The following is a 22,153-nucleotide window of genomic DNA, read 5'->3' as shown; positions in this document are numbered from 1 at the left end:
GCTTTATATTTTTGCTGCTCACTTAAAATTTTTTATACGTTTTCAAGATGTCTAAGACACTCAAGAAGCAAACTCCTAAAAACCAGGAAGTTATTTATTCCCCCTGTTCTTGAAGGAGCCAGCATCCTTTGTAGGACAATCACATTCCTTCAGGCAACCAGACTAAGGTGACTGTGTTCTACTAGTTTAGGTTAACCTCCTAGACCCTACAAAAACAGACTATATTCTAAAATAAGCAAGGGTCTTTTGTCTAATTTGCAAAAATGAATCCCCAAAATACCATTCCACTAAACATTCAATCTGAAACTATCAACTTCCCATGTGAATGGATGGCGATTTCTGCTATCTTGTCCAACCAAAATTCAATTTTATTAACCAGGTCCTCGTCCTGAAGTTCAGGTACTATGTACCTGCAGCTGTAACTGAAAAAACTAAACAAACACACACACCATGAGCTCATCACCCTTCCCCCATCCACTGAAAATGAGGCAATTCCAACATTGCAAGTCTTTCAAACACAAAGGCATTTTCACACAAAGGAAATCATTTACATGTGGCTAAGGAAACAGGAAATTTTCATATTGGCTTTAATGTTGATATTTTACCAAAATTTTCCTGAACTTGGTAATCATTACTAACACTTCTTATAGTACTATTCGCTGCATCTTAAAAATAAAAAATAAGAACTAGGCAGAAAACATACAGTTGAAGAAAACTGGATGTCAGTCTATACAATGATTTTTTACTTTCAGCATGACAGACTTTATTTTGGCACTTTAACAAATATTTTGCTTTACAGCAGTGACAAAATATTTGCCAGAAACGTTCTTTTCTTGGCATGGATATTCCAAGCAGTTGTTATTCTACGAACTGAATTTCACTATGCTTTTGCACAGTTAGAGGTATACCCACTACATTCTTAACCTCTGTAACCGAGGGATATTGTGCAACTTTAGAAGGTGCTAGAACTTCCTTTTAATCACTCCAAAGTGGATTGACTCTGTAAGTGATGGGGCAGGAATTTGAGAATTAAGGCCATTAAGAATTTAAGTAAACACTGTTCCGAGTGCTACTTAAATTTTTTTTTTTAAATGAGTTATGTGGCAATTCCAGGAACGGTCTCTAAATGAAGCAGTATTCATTTAGAAGTACATTATGTATTGAAAGTACATTATGTATTGAAAGGGTTGCTGTTTTGTGGTCTTCTTCCTACTTGGGCGGCTCACACATTAAAACAAAATTTATGGTTAAAACAGAAAAGGAAATGTTCAGTTCGAAGGAAATACCCAGCAGGGCTCCCTCATACTTCCATCTCCTCCTCAGGCACCCCTGCTTTCCAGCTATTTCAATGCTCAGCAGTGAGGCCCTCCTTTTAGTGCATGGAGCCACCCTGCCTTTCTTCCCTTCCCTACGGTGTGAACTATGGCATTCCGTCTACTAGTTTTTCCGTTAAGCTTCAGGAGAGATTTGGAGCACAGTTTCTAAGGTAAATCAGTCTTCAGTCTGATTTAGATACGGACATCAGGAGAGTCCCCTTCGGTTCTTTGGAATTTATACTCCGAAAAATTATTTGCAAAAGTAGACATTCCTCTCAATGCTGCCATCAGCTACCCGACAGAGGCTGCAAACTTCACTATTCCTTCCCTGGCAGTCTTCCGATATCCTACACCCAAACACACACACGGGATACACTCAGATTTCCTCTGGCCAATTCAGAAGTGAATCCGGTAATAAACAGCCTCATCGATGAGCTCTTTGGTTTTGATTTATAGACACTATATGAAACACTCAGAAATCAAACCCACATCATCCTTGAAAGCAGATGGTCATTTGCAAAGGGGAGATGTACATTTGATAGAAAATGTACAAAATTTATAACAGTGACATTTTCAATATTAGGCCACATGATTTATTCAGTAGTTTTTATGTTCCCAAATTACAATTGATATCTATTCGTAGGACTACAAAAGTTACCATTAGAATTGTCTGTGCTTATAAAATACCAACTTTTTTTTAAACTTATATATACTCATTAACACCAGTCTGCAACGAGTTACATAGAATCATAGGCACTTCAAAGGCTTAAAAAGACGTTTACAACTTAAATGCATTTTTAAGAACAAAAACTGATTTTTCCTTAAACCCCGACTTGTACCTTCAAATTGCAAGAAATTAACAAATACAGTGGCCAAAGGAATCTGCAGCAACTTCTCAAAATACTGTTAGCATCTTTGGGTTTGCTGAGGCTTGTCAGTAACTCACATCAAATCCTCCCAAAAGAAGATCTGATTAGATAGCTATGACTGAACAGTTTTGTGGTAATAATCCAATTTTACACATTAATTTGCTGTTGCAAATCTGCCTGAAGCTACAGGTAATGAAAAACAAAGCAAGTGTAAAATGGATAGTCTGACACTTAAAAATGTATACAAAGTGGAGGTTAAAGTTTACATATGTGAAAATCACATATACACTAAATTACCATTATCTGAATTATCCAAAGACAAATTGCACCATAACAGCTACAAAAAAGGCATAGAGTTTTGTTTTGTTTTCAAGGGGACAAGAGGGAGGCGCAGAGGAGAGGGGAACAACAGATAAATTAACAAAGTAAGACCAACTTGGTAACGTCAATCAGAGACACGCAGACACAAATTAAACAGCTTTCATCTTCGAACCGTAGAATAAAAACGGTCATTTTGTATTTGCGCATAAAGGTTAAACCGATTCCGTGAACACAGAGGGTTTTCATAACATAATATTTTGCCACTGCTATCCACAGAACACTGCAGATGTTAAGTTTTAATTTTATGTTGTTCTAAAGAAATACATGAAAAGTTTTAAATACACTGGGATTTTATCATTAAAGTGCCGGAACGGCTCTTTAATGGGAAAAACAAAAAACAAAGATCTTCATTATTCTATGCAAAAGCTTTATTTTTAAAAGTTCAGTGATCTCATAAATAGAGACACTAAAGTGGGAGTTTCACGCGTAAAACTCCTTAGTAGGCGCCTTCTGATATGCAGCACTGGATGGTTTGCGTTCTCCAAGGTCGTAACTTCCTTCATCCTTCTTTCTCATGCGATACACCAACAGCAGGATAAGGAAGATTGCAAAGAGAAAGCCAATAACTCCGCCAGCAATGACAGCTGAAACACGCCAAAAAGGAAGATTACTTTTAGGAGGGATTCAAGGGTTGCAGAAATTAACTCTTCCAAGCCCAATCTATTTACACATATATAAAAGGCTCCATTTGAAAAGAACCCAAAACATTTAAAAACCAGATTCAAGGAAGCAACCGGATAATTACACAAATCTGACATTCCCAAGAAAGGTACAATACTTTCTTTGATTAGGATTAATAATATCACCCAGAAGCCTCAGTAGGAAAAATCTGGCTGGGGCCTCAACTGATTCCATACTCTACGATTCCTTAGTGTTCTCGGTAGTCACATTTCACAGTCTAATCTTCTAATTGCTTTTTCACCGAAGACACAGAACAGGATATAATTGACTTAAGCTTTGTAAGGGTAAATAGGAAGAAAAGCAAGCGAATCTCCCTTCTAGTCTTAGCTATGGGACTTTCCTTTCAAGGACTAAGTGTTCTTAAATCTTGCAGATCTTCCCCTTGAAAATCAAATAGTAAATACTTCCATCAGGGAAGCTACAATTTGAGACAGCATTCTCAATGCCTTGGACATTGTTTGTGTCAACTGCCCTCCTCATAAAGAATTTTCTCTTCTCTAGAATTTATTTGGGCATCAGGATGACTTGGAGCAGGATGGATAAGGCTTCAATCCTGCCATGCCCCACACCCAGCTTTACTGGACCAATTCAGTTAACTTTCCTCTGCTTGTGCCAGGCAGTAGGATGAATTTGCTGACAGAAAATAAAGACAACATTTGCCTAACTCTTGTCTCTCACTCTGAAATGAGACTGGCCCTCAAGACCGCTCTCAGCAGGAAGGTGACATTCAGCAAGCTTGGCCTAAGCCTCTAAATATCACTTAGCCAAACAGGCCTATTTCAGTACCTTCCCACCAGGTTCCCACTGGGCGACTCACCTGCCAGGACTTCTGTTCGTTTAAACAGATTGTCTGAGTGCTTCTCAGTGTACACGTTTGTATCGTCTTCAGCTGGGTCCATTTTCCTTTCTGAGTCAGAGAGGTGAACTTTTTCCTTATCAATTTCTTCAGGTGACTGATATTGGAAAAGGGGAAAGATTGTAAAGATTTGTTTTTTAATGTGCTGGAAAGAAGATACAATAGTTAAGTATATTCCAAAGTTTTGTTTTTTTTTTCAAACAATGAGTTTGGGAAATATTTGGAATAATCACCAGTGGGCAAGTTATTTGATGGGCCCACGTTGTTCATGGTTTCATATAACACCCATCACAGGTATAGGCAACATGGCCGGTTAGTGAGTTCATAACAACCCTAATGACACGGTTAGGTTGTTTCAGCCGACACTTCCTAAGATCTGTTTTCTTACACTCTTCTGACCTCAGGCCGTGACTCTCTCTGACTGGACTAACCCAAGAACATGGCCCCAAGTCTCCTTATTCCTTCGTCTCATTGCCACATGGGGCTCTGCAATGACAGCTTCCTTCCAGGTGTTCCCCAGTGCTCTCCCTGCAGAGCAGCCCCCCAGGCTTACTCTGTAATGCTCCCCTCCACCTAGTCACTCCTATACTCTCAGCAAATCTTGAACCAGAACTTCAGGAATCTGGGTTCTATAAGCAGCTCCTGTGTGATCCAGACCAAGTCACACCACTTTCCTGCATCTTGATGTCGTATCCATTCCCTGAAGGGCACTCCTAGGTTCTTGGGTATTCCACAATTCTAAAGCTCAAATCCAAGATGGTGACTCTCAGAAGCTCACCTCCAGTCAGCATTAATCCCAACCATGCAGCACCCTGCAGGACATGAACTAACCCCCGGCTCTAGCTCTGAATAACACTGATCTGCTTTTCTATTTCCATTCATGTTACCAGTTATTCTTTCGGGCCCCCCAAATTATTTGAGCACATTTCGAATTGTATGTTTTGCCTTGTCACAGTCCTATCAACTTGCCTTTCACCATTCTCAAATTAAGTGCCTTCCTTGGCTCCCCATTTCCACAGCCCTGTTCAGGTGTTTGTCAGCTTACTAACAAACATCTAACTACCAGGCTGAAGTTCTTCTTGACCGACACTACTGATGAAAACACTGCCAGCTGTAGTGTTACTGTACTCAGTAATTTCTATCAGCTCTACCAGTCTTCCTACAGACAGCCAAGTCCATTTTCATTAGAACTCTCAGCTGTGGTCCAGTTAAGTGATTGATTGCTTTCTGAAGGCCAAGGTTCATCCAAAATGGGAGCCAGCTACTCAAGTCTACACATAAAAAGAAGAGACCTCACCTTTTTGGGGTGCCTTAAGGTCACTAGTATTTCTAGAAGAATCACTAACCAGACTAGGTCAATCCATTTGAACTCCAGAGTATATGAGGTCATGGGTCCCTGCCTCAGTGAATGGAGCACTAGGCTTCCAATGAAAACTGCAAACACATCGTCAAATGTGATAAAGAATGTCTGTCACACTCTCCCCAAGCTGCAGGAAACCCTGTACTGCCTTAAACCTCAACATGCCATGACTTAGAGAAAGGAGAGGCCACAGAGGAATTAATGTCACCACTGCACAACAAGTACCCAACAGGCACACAATCACTACGATCTACATTACTGAGAGAAGAAAACAAGGTCTTCCTGGGGCTTCATGTACCAAAGTAAAGCAGAAGAAAGAAGCTCACTGTCAGCATTTTGCTGGAGTTTTCTCGATTTTCCCATGGAAAGTCCATTACTAACTGGCGGCATGGTGGAAGGACAGACAGCTCAATAGTTGAGAGAATGGATTCTCTGGGATCTAGTCTAGTACATCCTTTTCACTGCTCAGTAGCATGGCTACCAGAGGTTAGGGAAGGGAAGAGGGAACTCAACGAGCTGGACACTCAGGTTTTGACTAGGAAAAAGATAAGCAAGTTCGGTGATAAGATGGACATAGTAGCTACTGTGATATTAGAGACTCAGTTTAACTTCTCCATATCATCTCTGTCTTGTTATTATGACAAACACATGAATTCCCCTCAGATTTTTTGAGTCTCTATAATTATTTGTGAGAGTTGACACACTTTCTTTGGATTCCGCTTCTGATCCAGCAGCCAGGAAGGAGCCTGTATTTCACGGGTCTCTGGGTGTTGAGACAGGAGGTCCCCACAGAACCGGGGCCACCATCTTCTTACAGGGACAGTCCAACAGTGCCCAATCCTCTGTGTTCTGAATGAATATTTATCCTTTAAGTTGAAATGTTTTATTGTATAGAAGGAGGGGTATGACTCAGAAGGATTATTGACACGGTATGGAACTAATCTGACATACCTTAATTCTTGGAGATACATGCAAAATGAAATTACAAAAAGGCAGCATACATGATTAAATGAAGTCAGTTGAAGATCTGTGACATCCACAGCCTTGGAAATGCATCAGAAGTAAACAATGACAAGCAATGTTCTGCTCCGACAAACAACTGTGTTCTTTTCATTGCTGTTACATAAATTTACAACAAACTAGATAGGATATCTATAACAGTGATGCTGATGCCACTGTCAGACCCATTCAAAAATTGACATTAATGGTATCCTAGAGGCAATGATTAACTTAGCTGTACCGTGGAACTATAAGAAAATTCAACCATTATTATTATCAATAGTATCATTATCAGTACCTAGAATAATGAGTAGCATGCAATAAGTTCCTCATGAAATGAAGAATGATCACTCCATTGAACATAATGATACCAGGAATGTACATATATTAAAGTGTTTGGGGGTTCTTATTTTCTGAGCTCATCTGCCAAACATCTATCTTCTTTATCTAGACCTGACACAATTAATTCCTTAAAGCCAATTTTTAAAAATTGAAATCAATTTTAAATCCATTCATGTCAACTGGCTGGGACTCTATTGTCACGTTAGGATTTCTTTAGGCTACAACTTTAATCATTGAAAGCCAAAACTGGGTTTCTTGCCTCAAGCTGGTGGGTCCTAATGGTCACAAGAGATTCAGTCATGATAAGTGGTCAAATAAAACCACGGGAATGCCAAATGTGTCTTTCAACAGCCACACTGGAGACCTGGGCCGTCCCCATTGAGGTCCCCTCCCCCGTGCTCCCATCAATGGCACCAGTCACCCTGCATTCCTCTTCTTCTGCCTTCCTTATTTCATGCATTCAACTCAATACACTGACGGAGCAGCTCCCACGTGTGGCGCCAGCACATGCTAGCATGTGTGCCTGTGTTCAGGGACCTTCTTCTTTCTATCCTCTCTCCTGGCCTGTGAAGTCAGTCTGAGCTAACAGTATTGGCTCATCTTAATCCTACAGAGCTTACTCCAGTCTGGGGAGGGTTGGACAGGCCCCGGCACATCTGCAGAAATGCATCTGGCTCTGTCCCTCACTGGCCTATTCCCATGCAGCAGGGGAACAGAGGGAGAGAGAGAAGGGAGGAACGTGAAAGTGCGGGAAGCCATCATGTGTCCCTGTCCACAGAGGGGCGCTTCTTACTCCAGACGAGACGTGTCACTACCTTCATGGGACAGCCCTCCACATCTTGTCTCCTACTAAATCTTGGCAGCAGCTCAGATGGATGAACTCTCAGAGGGGACCCTTGTGTTTCTAAGTTTTCATAAGCAGTCTGCTACCCCTGGGCCATCTGCAAAGCCTCCTACTATAGTCAGAATGCTTATTTGGTGATTGCTGTAGCCAAATTCAATCAAGGTTTACAGAATGCTTACTGGGTCTCAGGGGCCATGCTATAGGTACCCACATTTAATCTTGTCACAGACCCATGAGAAATGGCTCAGAGGAGCTAAGAAATTTGACCAGATCCAGGATTTAAAGCCTAGGCCTTCTTCAGACTTTCAAATGCAGTTTCCAACTTAAATAGCTCACCCACTAGCAGATGATCAGCTAACTACAATACAATGATAATAAGGGCAAAATGACTAGCCTCACACTTTTCAACAACTAGTACTTTGGCTCTAAATCCAAAGGCCTTATTTCTTAATAACTCAGCCCTCAAAATGAATATACTGAGATGTAACCACACTCATCATTATCCCTGAAAGAGGTCAAAGCCTATATACCACTGATGACGGGCCTGAGGAGACTTAAAGAAATAACTGAATGAGACAGGTACCTGGAGTTTCCTTATTCCAGAACACGTTTCAGGATGTGTAAAGTTCACAATGGTTTTAACTCAGAAAAAATTCTTTATGAACTGAAAACAAATTTTCTTGGTGTAAGCCCAAATAAACAGAAAAGATTTTTGTTTCTTAACCTGGGCTGTGAGACCCTTAGCACCCTATAAAAAATATCCATAGGTAAGCTAGGCCTGGGTGATAAAAGTAGTAGGCAGAAGAGCTATGAAGTGTTTCTACTTCATACTCAGTGAGCTACTGAGCTATAAAGACACAGGAGGAACCTTAAATGCGTATCGCTAAGCGAAAGCAGCGTATTTCAAAAGGCTACATACTGTACAGTGTTAACTCTATTCCATTCTAGAAAGCCAAACTATGAAGACAGTAAAAAGATCAGTACTTTCCAGGGGTTGTGGGGGGGGCAGGCAGGAGAGATAAAGGGACAGCACAAGTGTCCCACTCTGGAGCAAGCTGGTGCCTGTGTGAGGGCAGGGGGCACACAGGAACTCTGGATTTCCCACTCAATTTGCTGTGAACCTGCAACTGCTCTGAAGAACAAAGTCTATTTAATAACAACAAAGTAGTCGGTAGGTAAATGTCAAAACGACCATAAGGAGTAAGGAAGAGCCATTTACAGCAATGTGATGAAAAGACCATTTGTGCTCATGTAATTTTAAATGAGGCTTCTCAGAAGGAACATTCTGTGCCATTTTTAAGAAGCATTTACAACAACCTGGTAATGCAATGCGAGACCAACACACCTTCGTCTGAGCAGGAATCTTGTTCTGGATCTTCAACGTCGTGGTTTCCACTTTGGGAGCAGCACTAGTGAACCCTATCTTTGGAAGTGTCCGGGATGTTGTCATCTCTGGGTTCTCTACGTCCTCATCAGCTCCTGGAGAACACAAACAAAGAGGAGCTGAGCACACAAATCACAACATAGATTTCTGGATCATCAAGATGGTACTGTCCAGGGTGGACACTGACAGGGCCACGTACTTTCAAATAACTGCTCTGCAGGAATTTGGCACTTAAGGGGCGCCTGGGTGGCTCAGTCGGTTGAGCCTCCGAATCTTGATTTTGACTTAGGTCATGATCTCATGGTTCATGAGTTTGAGCCCCTACACTGGGGCTGTCAGCATGGAGCCTGCTTGGGATTCTTTCTCTTTCTCTGTGTTCCTCCCCTACTTGTCCTCTCTCCTGAAGTAAATAAACTTAAAAAAAAAAACCTAAAAAAAAAAACCCACTAAAAAAAACACACCAAATTCCGCACTTAACTTTCCTATAGTTTTCAGTGCAATGAAGTGATTTCCAAGGGATCCATGGGCAACCTGGCATTTTTTGGTAATATTATCCTGAACACTCTCAAGGATCTCCTCTTGCACTTGCATGTTCAAACTCTTCTGTGCACGAGATTTCTTCCTTTCCTATGCTGAAACATGCTACATTTTCCATTTCATTTAATTTTTTTAACATTTATTTTTGAGAGAGAGAGAGACAGAGACAAAAAAAGAGGGAGACACAGAATCCAAAGCAGGCTCCAGGCTCCGATCTGTCAGCACAGATCCCAACATGGGGCCTGAACTCATGAACTGCAAGATCATGACCTGAGCCGAAGTTGCACACTTAACCAACTGAGCCACCCAGGCGCCCTTACATTCTCCATTTTAAAGTACAGCAAAACAACAGAGACTCCCACAGTGGACCCTTTATTCTTTGAGGGGAGCTGCTGTCCTCTCTCTGCTCTTTTACAGACAAGACTTTTCCAGTGGCGCTGGGTCCTCATGAGCTCCTTTGCTCACCAGCTATCTGTACCCCCTTTAGTCAGACTTTCCCTGGCATCACACTCCCAGTGCTGTTTGTTAATCAGGTCACCAACGTCCTCCACGCTGCCATATCCAAAGGCATCTTCGAGAGTGTTCCTCATGTAACCAAACCCCCTAGCACCACTGGACACTGGTCAGCTATCATCTTTGTCTGGATATACCATCTTTGGGTTTCTAAAACTTTACTTCCCAGCTTTCCTCCTCACCTCTTGGGCTATTTCTAAGTCTCCTTCGCAGGCTCAGGCTCTTTTGCCCTAGAGTTCAAGTACCAGAGCTCCTTAAGTGTCAGCCCCAGGCCGCTTCTTACCCTACGCTCTCCCCTCACCTACATTCACGGCTTCAATTACCGTCAGAACACAAATGACGCCTGTTTATATCATTAGCATAACCGCTCCTCCGAAATTCAGACCTACACATCCACTGGTCTACCTGACATTTTCACTCGAATGATTCAAAGGTGCCATCCACCTCTCATGAGTTCAAAACAGAGCGCATGATCTCCCTTCCCTCTCCCCCTACAGACCTGGTGGTCGGCCGGTGCTACCTGGTGGTGAACAGAACCCTCCATTCCTGGAATTCACAGCCCTGACTTCCTCTTCCTTACCCCCATGCTGAATCCATCCCCTCATTCTACTGATCTTATTTTCTTAATACGTCTTCACTCTACCTTTCCACAGTACCAGGGCCACCACCCTCTTCAATGCCACAGATTATCTGTCCACAAGCCACTGTACCTGCCTTCTTCCCAAGAGCCCCCTTTTCAGGCCACTGCCCACAAACTGGCTGTGACCCTGTCATCTTCCTGTTTACAATGGCACGCCACTGCTCGAGATGTACAGGAAATGCCTCAGCCCAACCGTGCGTGGTCCAGCCCTGGCCCACGTTTCCAGCCTCCTTGAACCTCATTTTCCCCCCCGCTGTCCCCTGATCTCCTGCCAGAAGCTGTCACCTGGTTAATTCCTAACTCACCTCCGGACGTTAGCACAAAGGTCATTCCCCATGACACCCTCCCTTCCATATTACATCAGAGTCTTCTGTTAAATGGTTTTTAGTACCACGTTTCTTAGCGTAATTGCATTTATCACAAATTTGTAATCCTGCATTTATTTGCGTAACTATTGATGGAAATCTCCACTAGTAGACTAGAAGCTCTGTAAGGCCAAGAGATTGCATCTGTTTGCTCTATGATTGCCTCACAGAATCCCCAACACACACAGGCTCCAATCCACTATTTGCTCAATGAGTAAACTAACTGTCGACTGCCACCTGGGCACTATTTTGGTTTTTGTTTTTAGTTTTGCCTTTTTACCAGACTAGCATTGAAGAATTTCTGACATTCAAATACAATATTCTTTTTCAAGGTGATCATCTGTCAGATGAGTAACAAACTCAAACTCAAAACTCTATAACTCAAACTAACCCGCTTCCTCAGACAGGAGCGAATGACAAAAACCTCCAAATTCCTCACAGAATCATGGTAAAAAGCACAGAAGCAGTTTGGAAGAGGTGACATGTTGGAAAGAGGGCAAGTGGCTAGGACAGTGTTGCTTTTGTTTTTGTTTTTCAATTTTGCATTTTAAAATATTTTATTCTATCAACTATCTCCTTCAACTTTATCATGCACACTCATCATACAGTGAAGAAACTGTAGGGTATGTCTAAACTACGTATAGGATTGGGCATTAAAGACAAACCAATCCAGGACTGACTCTGGCATCTTTAGCTTTGACCTTTGGCAAGTAATGCTGGCGTCAGTGTCTTCATGTGTGAGGTGGGGATAAGAACGAAGTCTCAGAGGAATGAATGGGATATATATTGGAAGCACTGTACATATAAAATGGTATGTAAATAGATCATTAATAATGATGGCTCCAAAAACACACTGGTCTTTTATAACAGCCTACCTGATTTTCTGTCAAAGCTTGACACATAATATGCTTGATTTGTTCCTACAATGAATCATTTCCTTACAAAAAACTGTTTTTCAATGCCAAATAAAAAATTTTCCATTAAGGGCTTTCAAGACCCCCCTTTGTTCCCAGCAGCTACACATATGAATCACTGAATTAGGAGAATCTGTTTTGAGAGAAAAGAGGTTTTGCAAAGTAGAAAACTCCCTCAAGCTAGTACTTCTTACGTTAGAGACAGAGGAGTGATCTGCCTCGGGTGGTTCTTCTAGTGTATTTATTATCTTTATTAAAGTACACTGACCCTCTTGCCCAAACCAGAGACCTGGGAGCCCCCATGATCACATCGCTGTCATCCTTGACTTCCAAGCTCTCATTGTTCCCTCTGGCCTAAGACATCGCAGCTCACCGCCCAGAACCCATTTCTACCTGGGAAACTACTGCTCATGCAGTCTTGCCCAGAATCAATGTGATCCCCTCTTCTCTGTTACAAAACCATCTGCTTCCCAGCTTTCAAAACATCATGGCTTTTGTCTCCTCTACTGTTTTATGTGTCCTTGTGAGTTTAGGACCAATGCCTTTATTGGTGGTTTAGTTGGGCATTGGAAGGATGTGTGTTTCCCACCCCCCCCCCTTTTGTTTTTGAGAGAGAGAGAGAGAGAGATAACCTTAGCCGGCTCCAAGCCCAGTGTGGAGCCCAACACAGGGCTCAATGTCACGATCCTAAGATCATGATCGGTGCTGAAATCAAGCATCGGACACTTAACTGACTAAGCTGTCCAGGTGCCCCCAGGTATAAATGTTCCATAGCCATCTTTAACCAGAATCCTATGTTTAACTCTCAAATTTTTGTTGTACAGCATTTTCCTATATTATATCACTCCTGCCATGGTATTGCAATTGTTTTTTTCTCATTTTTACATTTCTCTCAGATGTCTGGTTCCCTAGAGATTGGGTCCAAGTCTTTCTCATCTCTGTGTCCTAAGAACAAGGCATTATGTACATCTGGCATACAGTGAATGCCTAGGAAATATGTAAGTGAATGGCTGGAGTGTTCATATTCATTAATGCCCGTTCTGGAGTCCACACATATAACATAGCCCCATCTCCTCACCCGGGAAGTACCGTTTAGGCCTCCAGCCATTTTCCTCCAGTCCATTTGCTCTTCCACTAGATAGTTAAGCTAGGAGTGAGGACAGAAGGAACAATGGCCAAAACCCTGGAGGATCCCAGTTTCCAGCTGGGATTGGGCATCGGCTAGGCAGGGTGGCCTCATTCTACAGTGGGGTATTATGACACAAGAAGGCAGGCCAACAAAGGAGCAAAAAGCTCTCAAGCCCAACTCCCCAGTCCCTACCCCAGCCCATTACTCTGACAGTGCGATCTGAGGCCAGTTACTCAATCCTTCCATGCCTTGGGCGTTCCCATGTGAAAACTGGAGACAAAAACAATCTGTCCTCACATAGATCTTATAAGTATGGGAAAAGTGCCTGACACACAGGGAGTGCTTTATAAATTTTAGTTACAACTTCTACCACCTTTAAACTGCAAATCAATATACCTTTAAGCAGCACAAGGAGATTTCCAAAGTCCAGAATGAGGCACTTCTCTGCAGCAATGATCTGCCCAGGGCTGGAGCCAAGGCAGAAGCAATGTGGACCCGCACGTGAGCCTTAGCTCAATCTACCTGATTAGTGTGTTCAGGATTTCAAACGGCTTATTCCAAACCCCTTTCATCTGCAGACGTGGCAGAGAAGCAGGACTGTGTACCCGCTTTCTTTACATTAAAGGTCAGTACAATCTTGGCAGAAGTCAGCAAAGCAATTGAACAACATCTACAGATCTAACAACTCTTGGGTTCTAAGATCTGTGAAATGGGGAAAAGTGGGGTCCATGGTTATTATTTCCTGGGATATTCTGATGATGACAGTTACAAAGCACTTTTGAGGTGCTAAAGGAAAAATAGAGGTGCCATGAGTGAAAGATATTAATAGTGCTGTGGGCTATGGAGAACAACTTTTTCCATGCTCATTCTGCATGTGCGACATATATCACTTTCCCAAGAATAACGAGGGCTATTTTTACATTCAGTTTGCACTGTAAGCTCATTGTTACTAGGTCAGCCACCACCTCTCTTGTCTTCCTCAGACTTGTTTTCCAACTTAAAACACTCACTCCTATATAGGTAGATCTCTACCAACGATACAATTGATTTTAGTTTGTTCTTGGTCATTCTGAAGCCCAGGCTAATCTGAATTCAGACCTCTATGTTCAGCATAACTTTTACCATCTGTTGAATCTGCTATGAAAACTCAAAGCAAGAAAGGTCCTAGAAAAGACTTTCCTAGCATACCGCTGACCACAATATCCTGACTTGACTGTTGGTTGAATATAAGCACAAGCTCTTCCTCCTTCCCAGATTCTTGGAGGGGGGTGCATTCCTGGTACAGGTGAAACACTTATCACTATGGTAGGTTGCAAAAATGGCCAGAATCCTCTCTACCCACCCACCACTCTATAGCCATATCCTCTGCAATTGACTTTGTACATCCTTTCCATTAAGAGTTGGAGTCTGGGTTGGACCTATGACTTACTTTGACCAATAAAAAAAGTGGTAGTGACGCTGTGCCAATTCTAAGCCTAGTGTGCAGGAGGCTTTGCACACTTATGCTCACCTTCTTGGGACCTCTGCTTCCTCCTCTGAACAAATGGCTGGCCCACTGGAAGATGAGACACTGTAGACCAGAGCCAAGTCTGCCCCAAAGATACATTAGAGCCCAGCCCAAATCAGCAAAGCTGCATACCTAACCTACAGCTGGCCACAGACACATGAGGGAACCCAGTTAGCCCAGCCTAAATTACCATCCTGCAGAATAATGAGCTACATGAATGATCGCTGTTTTTAGCCACTACATTTTGGGGTGGTTTGTTACACAGCATTACTGAGGTACTAGATAACTGATACACCAGAGGAGTACGTAGATTACTGTACCATGATTTTATCTGGCTGCTACATTATGAGTAAGAAGGCATAACTCATCTTGGTCCCACCCATAATCCATAACACAGGGTTGGTAGCTTCGTAATACTGGTGTTTGAGGGATTTAAGGGTGGATTCCACTTTCATCATTCTGGAAGCCTTCATAATAAAATCAAAACTAATGTTAACAGAATACTGACTACTTGCCAAGCACCAAACTCTAGGAGCTGTAGATATGTTAATGTGTTAATCCTCACGACAACCTATATGATAGAGACTGTTCCTACCTTCCATTTTATGAATGAGGAAACTGAGGCTAGGCCAAGTCAAATACATTCCCAAGATCTCACAGCTTAAGTGGCAGAGAGCTAGACTATGCTGCCAGGCATTTTAACTTTTTAATCACTGCATCCTGCCTACCTCCTTGAAGTGAGTTCCAATAGAATGCCTCTGTGTGTGTGTGTGTGTGTGTGTGTTCACGTGTGCATGTGTGTGGGTGCACGAGGAAGCACAGAGGACAAAGGTGTGCATGGAAGTAGCCAGCCTTACCCGAGCCTGATGCAGAAGCATAGTCATCATCATCAATAGGATACACTCCCGAAGCTTCTTCGACGGAGCTGTTGTCGAGGTACATGTCTTTATCAGATGTCGGCTCTGCTCTCTGAGAACACAACGAGAAGGGATTCAGGACGGCGAGAGATCAAGAAACGTGCTCACTCATCTTACTGTCCAGGTTTACATCACGGTGACTGCCTCTCTCTCCTCCAATCCTCTGAACCCACATTTCCAACCCTCCCCTTCCTCAGGACATCCTGACAGCCTGGATTAAGTCACAGGCTGACCAGAGGCGAAAGCCCCCCAAGGAAGCCTCTTAGCCTAATATCTAGGAGAACCAACCAGCTCAGAGACCTAAGCACCTATCAGGGGCTTATTTCATGACATTCCACTAAAGCTGTCTGAGTTTGGTGGTCCCAGATGTAGTTATAAGCCAGCTCAGGCATTCTCTTGGTCACAGAGTCACTGTGAGGCTCCCCTACTGGACGATTCCCAAACATTCAAATTATTTAAGATCTTCTCAGGGATGAATACAACCATATGACCACACTTATGCCAAATCACGACCCAAGGATCCATCAGGGCCCAGCACATGTTTGCAGGCCTGGCCGCACTCAGACCTTCATCACGACACCCAGGAGCCCCCCAGTCGTCCGGGAAGCCCAGATCCATGCTGATGGACGCCAGGCAGGGCACTCTGCGAATGGCAGTGCCTGTGGGGTGCATCGGACATGGGCGAAAGCCCCCACAAGCCCGCTTCGAGGGCTCACTGGCTTAGCAGGGCCTTAATGACAAATGCAGATAAACCCACACGAGCACATTCTTTTTATATTACTGGCACTTGGAAACAGCAAATCACACACTTCATATGGAGAGGGATCATTCGCTAAGTATACCAGCTCCACAGCCTCTCAGCTCCTCAGTAAGAGAGTTTCAGTATTAAAATTCAACCTAATCCTGCCAGAAGAGTAACTCGCATGAAGTGGGAGGCACGGTAGACGTATAATTCTTTTAAAATGGTTTTAAAATGGTTTCCACTGAAACTGATATTTTACCACCAGTATCTCATGAAAACCCAGAAACAAAGCAGACCGTCAGATTCCAAACATTTGTGTTTAGAAACAGGCAACACTCATTATTGTTCTATTTTTAAATATAAATCGAACGTTTGTCCCCAATAGGAATTCTAAAAAAAAAAAAAAAAAACCCAAAAATGTTTCCCTTACTACACTGGCTTTCGTTAGACTTCCTCTTAAAACAAAACTTTGTGTTCCAGTGTTTGCTGCGACAGGAACCTTCCTAAGAGGGCGGACGGGTCCAGCCCTCCGTAACAGGACCAACTGCATTCTCTCAGATTTCAGCTGCTGCCTTGAGAAGCCAAAGCATTTTAAACCTGAGCCCACATTCTCCCCCAGGCCTCAGTGCCAACTGAAAAGTAAGGGAACTCGCTTCGTGTGAGCGACCACACCGGCACATCGCAAACTGAAACCTTGGGGACTGGTTTTCCGGCGGGCTGGCTTGCAGGCATCGAGTGATCACTCTAAGCCAAGAGCGTGCTGGAATTTTCCTGGGAGAATGGTCAGGGCTGAACTCCGCAATCTGAGGCCACTCTGCATCATCCTGGTTTCCAAGGCCATCATCACCCTTCCCAGCAGTAATTCCCAAAGCTTGTGAAGCGTGTCAGGAGTCCTGCATTCCTCAGCTCTACAATCAACCTAACTGACCTCGATCAGGCTCTCCGGCGGCTTTGAGGGCAAGAACTGTACCACACTTGTCTTTAATCCACCCCGGCTCCCTGCAATCACAGCTCCTGGCATATAGTAGGTGCTCAGTAAACACTGCTTAGGCTGTGCCCACACCAAAAAGCAGTGTTCAGTCCTGCTTATATTGAACTCTATCTTGTGAACATTGTCTGGGAGACCCACTTATTCTTTCTCTCAAATCCTGCCTCTGAGGGGCGCCTGGGTGACTCAGCCGGTTAAGCATCCGGCGTCGGCTCAGGTCATGATCTCACGGCTCGTGGGTTCAAGCCCCGCATCAGGCTCTGTGCTGACAGCTCAGAGCCTGGAGCCTGCTTCAGAGTCTGTCTCCCTCTCTCTCTGACCCTCCCGTTTGAGCTGCCTCTCTCTGTCTCTCAAAAATGAATAAAAAACATTAAAAAAAATTTTTTTTAATCCTGCCTGCGAAAAAGGTTCTGACTTCCTCAGCCCCTATGGGTCATCTAGCTAGAAGCTGCTAGAGGATTTTATAGCCGATGAACAGTTTAAGCCCTAAACTCTTACTGTCATTTTTCATGCTTTCATGTGCACTTTCTCTTGCCCCTCAGCTGGGTCCAACTTGCTGATTTTCAATGACCTAACATGCTCCCTGCCTCTCTCAAAGTACATGGGTACTCAATAAATATTTGTCCGTTGAGATTACCTAAAACAAACTGGCCTTTGACTCAGGTTTCAGAGTTAACACATGTCACAAGACCTCCAGGACTCCTGCAGTTAAAAATCTTTCAATCCTAAGCCTGGGAGATCATCTGCCCCCAAACCCTCCATACATGTTGCACTGCATCTACTTAAGTAACCCAGAGTCTGAAAAGTAGGTAAAAGTATCTTTTAACATCTTTGAAACCTATTTGTCTTTTATTAGTATTGATTTCATTTTCCTCTTGGCTCTGTCAAAGAAGTTTGATGTGGCATGGGTCACACCAAGATATTTAACCCCTATGGGTAAATTGCATTTCTATTCATTAGGTGAGCTGGTTGTCCGGACTAATACATCTGTCACAACGAACAGGCAGATGGGCCAAAAAAATTCCGACAGGGAATTCTGGCCACCTCACTGTTAAACCACACTGGGTACCCTGACAAGCAACAGACTCGCCCAGGACAACCCTTATGAGGAAGCTGTCAGGCCTGAGTCACCACAGGACTTGGGACCCAAATCTGGGTGCATCTGGAGAAGCTGGCTTGCCCTGAGCCACTCGGAGTCTGCAGGGCTCCAGGGCTCCAGTGTGACCGTGGGGGGGGGGGGGGGGGGGGGGGGGGGGGGGAGTGGGATTTTAACGTGCTCGAGGGCAGCTACGTCTATCTGCTCCTCCACTGTCCAGTGGGGTGCACATAATTAGGACACCAAACTAAAAGTTATCACCTGCTCTGATGTGGGGGGGGGCACATAGGAAGAATTACCAAAATCCTCCCACAGAGTCTATTTAATAACAAGCAGGGCTCTTTTCACTCTGTAGCAGATGATGCTCAAAGAATACCTCCATGGTCTTTCCTTTAAATAAAAAACACCTTCCCTAACATGACAAATGCCTTTTGTGAAGGCTGCACAGTGTGTGGAGAAGGTTTCGGCAGTCAACATGCCCGGGGAGAGGACCGGCTTATGCACAACCACTCCCCTGGGGCAAGAAGATGTGCATCTCTTGAAAGCCATGGAAAAGGGCGACTCAAGAGGATTTCTTTTTACACCCAGCCAAATGTGATCTGCCTCACTAAGCAGAAAACCCCAGGACATACTCTGAACACTTTCTTGCTCAATGAGACAGAGCCACTGGACGAAAGGAATGGGGAGAAAATGTTCGCAGGCACAGCCCAGCAGTTCAGAGCAGCAGGCCAACTGGAGGATTTCGTAACGAGGTTGTTTAAGTTGGGACTGACCATTTCTGTGAGGCTGTGCCAATGCTGTTGGCTAAGAGGGCTCAGAGTACGAGCTGCAAGAAAAACAGAGCTGGTCTTTCCGACTTTTCCCCCCTCGGCTGATGCAAGATGTGAATATGGGAGAGCAAAGGGAAGTTTGTAGAGAGCCGCCTGGCATAGTGAGGGGAAAATCTACTGCAAACCAAGACAGAGGTTGATACCTTATGCCACGTTCAGCCACCGAACGGCCTCCATAGAGAGAAGGCAGCTCTTCCCAGAGAATGCCCAGCCGACTCAGTTTTTATCCCCAAAATGACTCACAGAAGGCAAGGTACACGCCTGCCTCCCCCGACTCCATCCATCCCGCCTCTAGCCCCCAAATCACAGCAACCTCATCATACCAGGCCTGGACCAGTCACTGCGAAGGCCTCCTACTTGGCCACTGCCTACATCTTTGTGTTTGAATCCATTCTCTGCAGGTGAAACATCCTTAAATGCGACTGTATCACTCTCAGCTAAGAACCTTTTATTGGTTCCTTGTCACCTACAGGATGAAATAATAAACTCCGTAGCCTTGAAGGAAGTGCTCTTACCCTGTGGCCTCACCTGCACTTCAGGATCAGCGGCTGCCACTTCCTCTACCCCAGGCCCCACGACACACTCAAGAGACACGGTCACACCGATTTCCCTTATGTAATGCCTCTAAGAGGAAATAAACTCCTTTCAGAGAAGAAAATGGAGGAAAGCAATGGTACTCTGGGTCTTACATGCTTGAGGATGATGAAAACCAGTATTTTGAGAAGATGATTCAGCCCAAACTTATACCATTATCTACAATATAAATGAACATGTTAATTCAACGCATAAAAGACCATCTAGTGGACCAGTCTTAGTTTTAGTAATGTCACCAACCTGTCTTCCTTCTCAGCAAAGAAAATTTGTGAGATAGCAACTGAACAAATCTACACATTGGATTTTCTCACTAGATAAAGCCTACCTTGAACAAATATTATGTTTCAAACTGCCAGTGTGGAAATCAGTTATTTGGAAATCTGAGGTCTTCCTTGAAAGATACACGGCCTTATCTACTAGATGAATGTTCTCTAAGTGCCTTAAACTAGTGCAAGCGATACACAGTAGTCAAGATAATTAAAGCTCAAAACAGCAGGTGTTAAATTCACTTTATGCTTTAAACTTAGGTTAATAACAAAGTCAGAAAGTACAAAACCTAAATATTTATGGATAACAGACATCCCTGGAACTGACCTTCAGAAAATTAGCCTTTGGATATAAAAATAAAATATTCATGTGGCCTAATATTGCATTCTGTATCATATCATAGAAAACAAATACTTAGATAATACTCTTCTCGTAGTTCTAGGATAAAGGCACATTTGTCTCAATTTAAACTCAAATGTATATTAATTTTTATGGTGATTACAAAGTATCAAAGTGGCTGTAACTTCAGCTTATCTTTCCAGAGATGACTCAATAAACTATTTTATTAACACCTAACTTACACTGTTAATGAAATAAAAATTGAAATTTTCTCCCATACAGTCACTCAAAGATAGTATATATTTGTCCTTAAGATGAATTTGCCAATTCTACCTTAGGTAAAGCCCAAAGGGACATTAATCTTAAAGCATGACTGGACACTACTGGCATCAAGATCATCTATTTATTTCAAAAGTGAAGAAACCGAGTGGCAAAGTAGCTTAAAATCAACCAGTCTAGTTGGTGGCCAAAGATGAGTCCAAGACTTTGGACACCTAATTCTGGGTTCTTTCTATTACATTGTACTTCCCCAGAACATGAAGATATCAGAGCCATTCAGCCTGGGGTTCAAAAGGATTAGCTGTAGCTGACTATTAAGTGTTTATTATGTACCAGGCATTTTGTGCTAAGTATTTTATAAGCAACAGCACATTTAATCATCTCAACAATCTCTACTGCAGACCAAGGAACAAGGCTTGCCCGAAGACCTCCAGCTCAGAAGTGGGGAGCAGGATTCATATCCAAGTACAGACTTCAAATTGTATGCTCACTGAGAGTGGGGACCATGCTCTGCCTAATTTCCCATCTGTTTTTCTTGTGATTCACACCTAATCATAATAAAGGTTGCGAGAGAACTCCAATAGAGTCACGTTGAACCCTGCTTGATCCAGCACTTATAAACTTTGGCCATGGAAATTCTCCCTCCAGGATATCTACTTACCATCCTTCAGAACTAGTATTCTTGGCATCATAGATGGGAGGAAAATTCTATGTTAAGAGTTAGAGTTCTAGCTTAATGGTTTCTTCTCTGCCCAATGTCTTGTAAGTTTCCCATCTGAAGGATGCCCGGAGTGCTGACCATCAGTTGCCGTTCATTTTCAGTAGTACCTTCATCTCTCTCAAGTGTCCCATCCAAAGCAAAGACGTAATAAGGAAAGAATCCTACATTTATTGTTGGAAAAAGATACTGTTGTCCTTGAATATGTGACACTTGATTGTCACATAAGCTTATAAGCAAATACTGTTGTATTTGCAAGCACGTATTTTAAGAGTTTCTTTACAGACAACTGACTAGCTCATACTCAATCAGGTCAATGCTTACTCTACCATCCTGTATATAATATATACAAAAGCCAAGGTCAAAGGTGAGGTCACACATGAAAGAAAATTCGTAAGTCCCCTACTTAAGAAATCCTTAAGGAAGGTCTTTAGTTTTGAACTGCTTCAAACACCTACACTAGTCCTTTATTAATTACACAGAAAGCTAAGGCCTTTTACTTTAAGAAAACATTTTGGGTACCTTCCATAAAGTGAGGAGTGAACTTACAGACCTATCTCAGAAATACTGTAGGGTTGCTTCCAGAGCACCACAATAAAGCAAATATCACAATGAAGAGTTGAATGAATTTTTTGGTTTCCCAGTGCATATAAAAGTTAGGTTTACACTATAGTCTATTAAGTGTGCAGGAATATTATGTCTAAAACAACAATATACTTAATTACAAAGTACTTGATTGCTAAAAC

The 22,153-nt window shown here is 43.0% G+C and overlaps 1 protein-coding gene across 1 annotated transcript in view; it reads right to left on the bottom strand.

Annotated features, from left to right (window-relative positions):
* Positions 1–570: 570 nt before the first annotated feature.
* Positions 571–22,153, bottom strand: part of SDC2 (syndecan 2) — a 102,033-nt gene continuing 80,450 nt past the window's right edge. Inside the window, exons 3-6 of the mRNA XM_029923788.1 lie at positions 15,495–15,606; positions 8,994–9,127; positions 4,065–4,200; positions 571–3,150 (exon numbers count right to left, since the gene is read on the bottom strand). Of these exons, the coding sequence (XP_029779648.1) occupies positions 2,987–3,150; positions 4,065–4,200; positions 8,994–9,127; positions 15,495–15,606 (546 nt within the window). The 3' untranslated portion in view covers positions 571–2,986. The remainder of the gene's footprint in view (positions 3,151–4,064; positions 4,201–8,993; positions 9,128–15,494; positions 15,607–22,153) is intronic.

The sequence above is a fragment of the Suricata suricatta genome, chromosome 15, assembly GCF_006229205.1.
Source record: "Suricata suricatta isolate VVHF042 chromosome 15, meerkat_22Aug2017_6uvM2_HiC, whole genome shotgun sequence".
Taxonomy (NCBI): domain Eukaryota; kingdom Metazoa; phylum Chordata; class Mammalia; order Carnivora; family Herpestidae; genus Suricata; species Suricata suricatta.
This window is presented reverse-complemented; position numbering and strand designations above follow the sequence as displayed.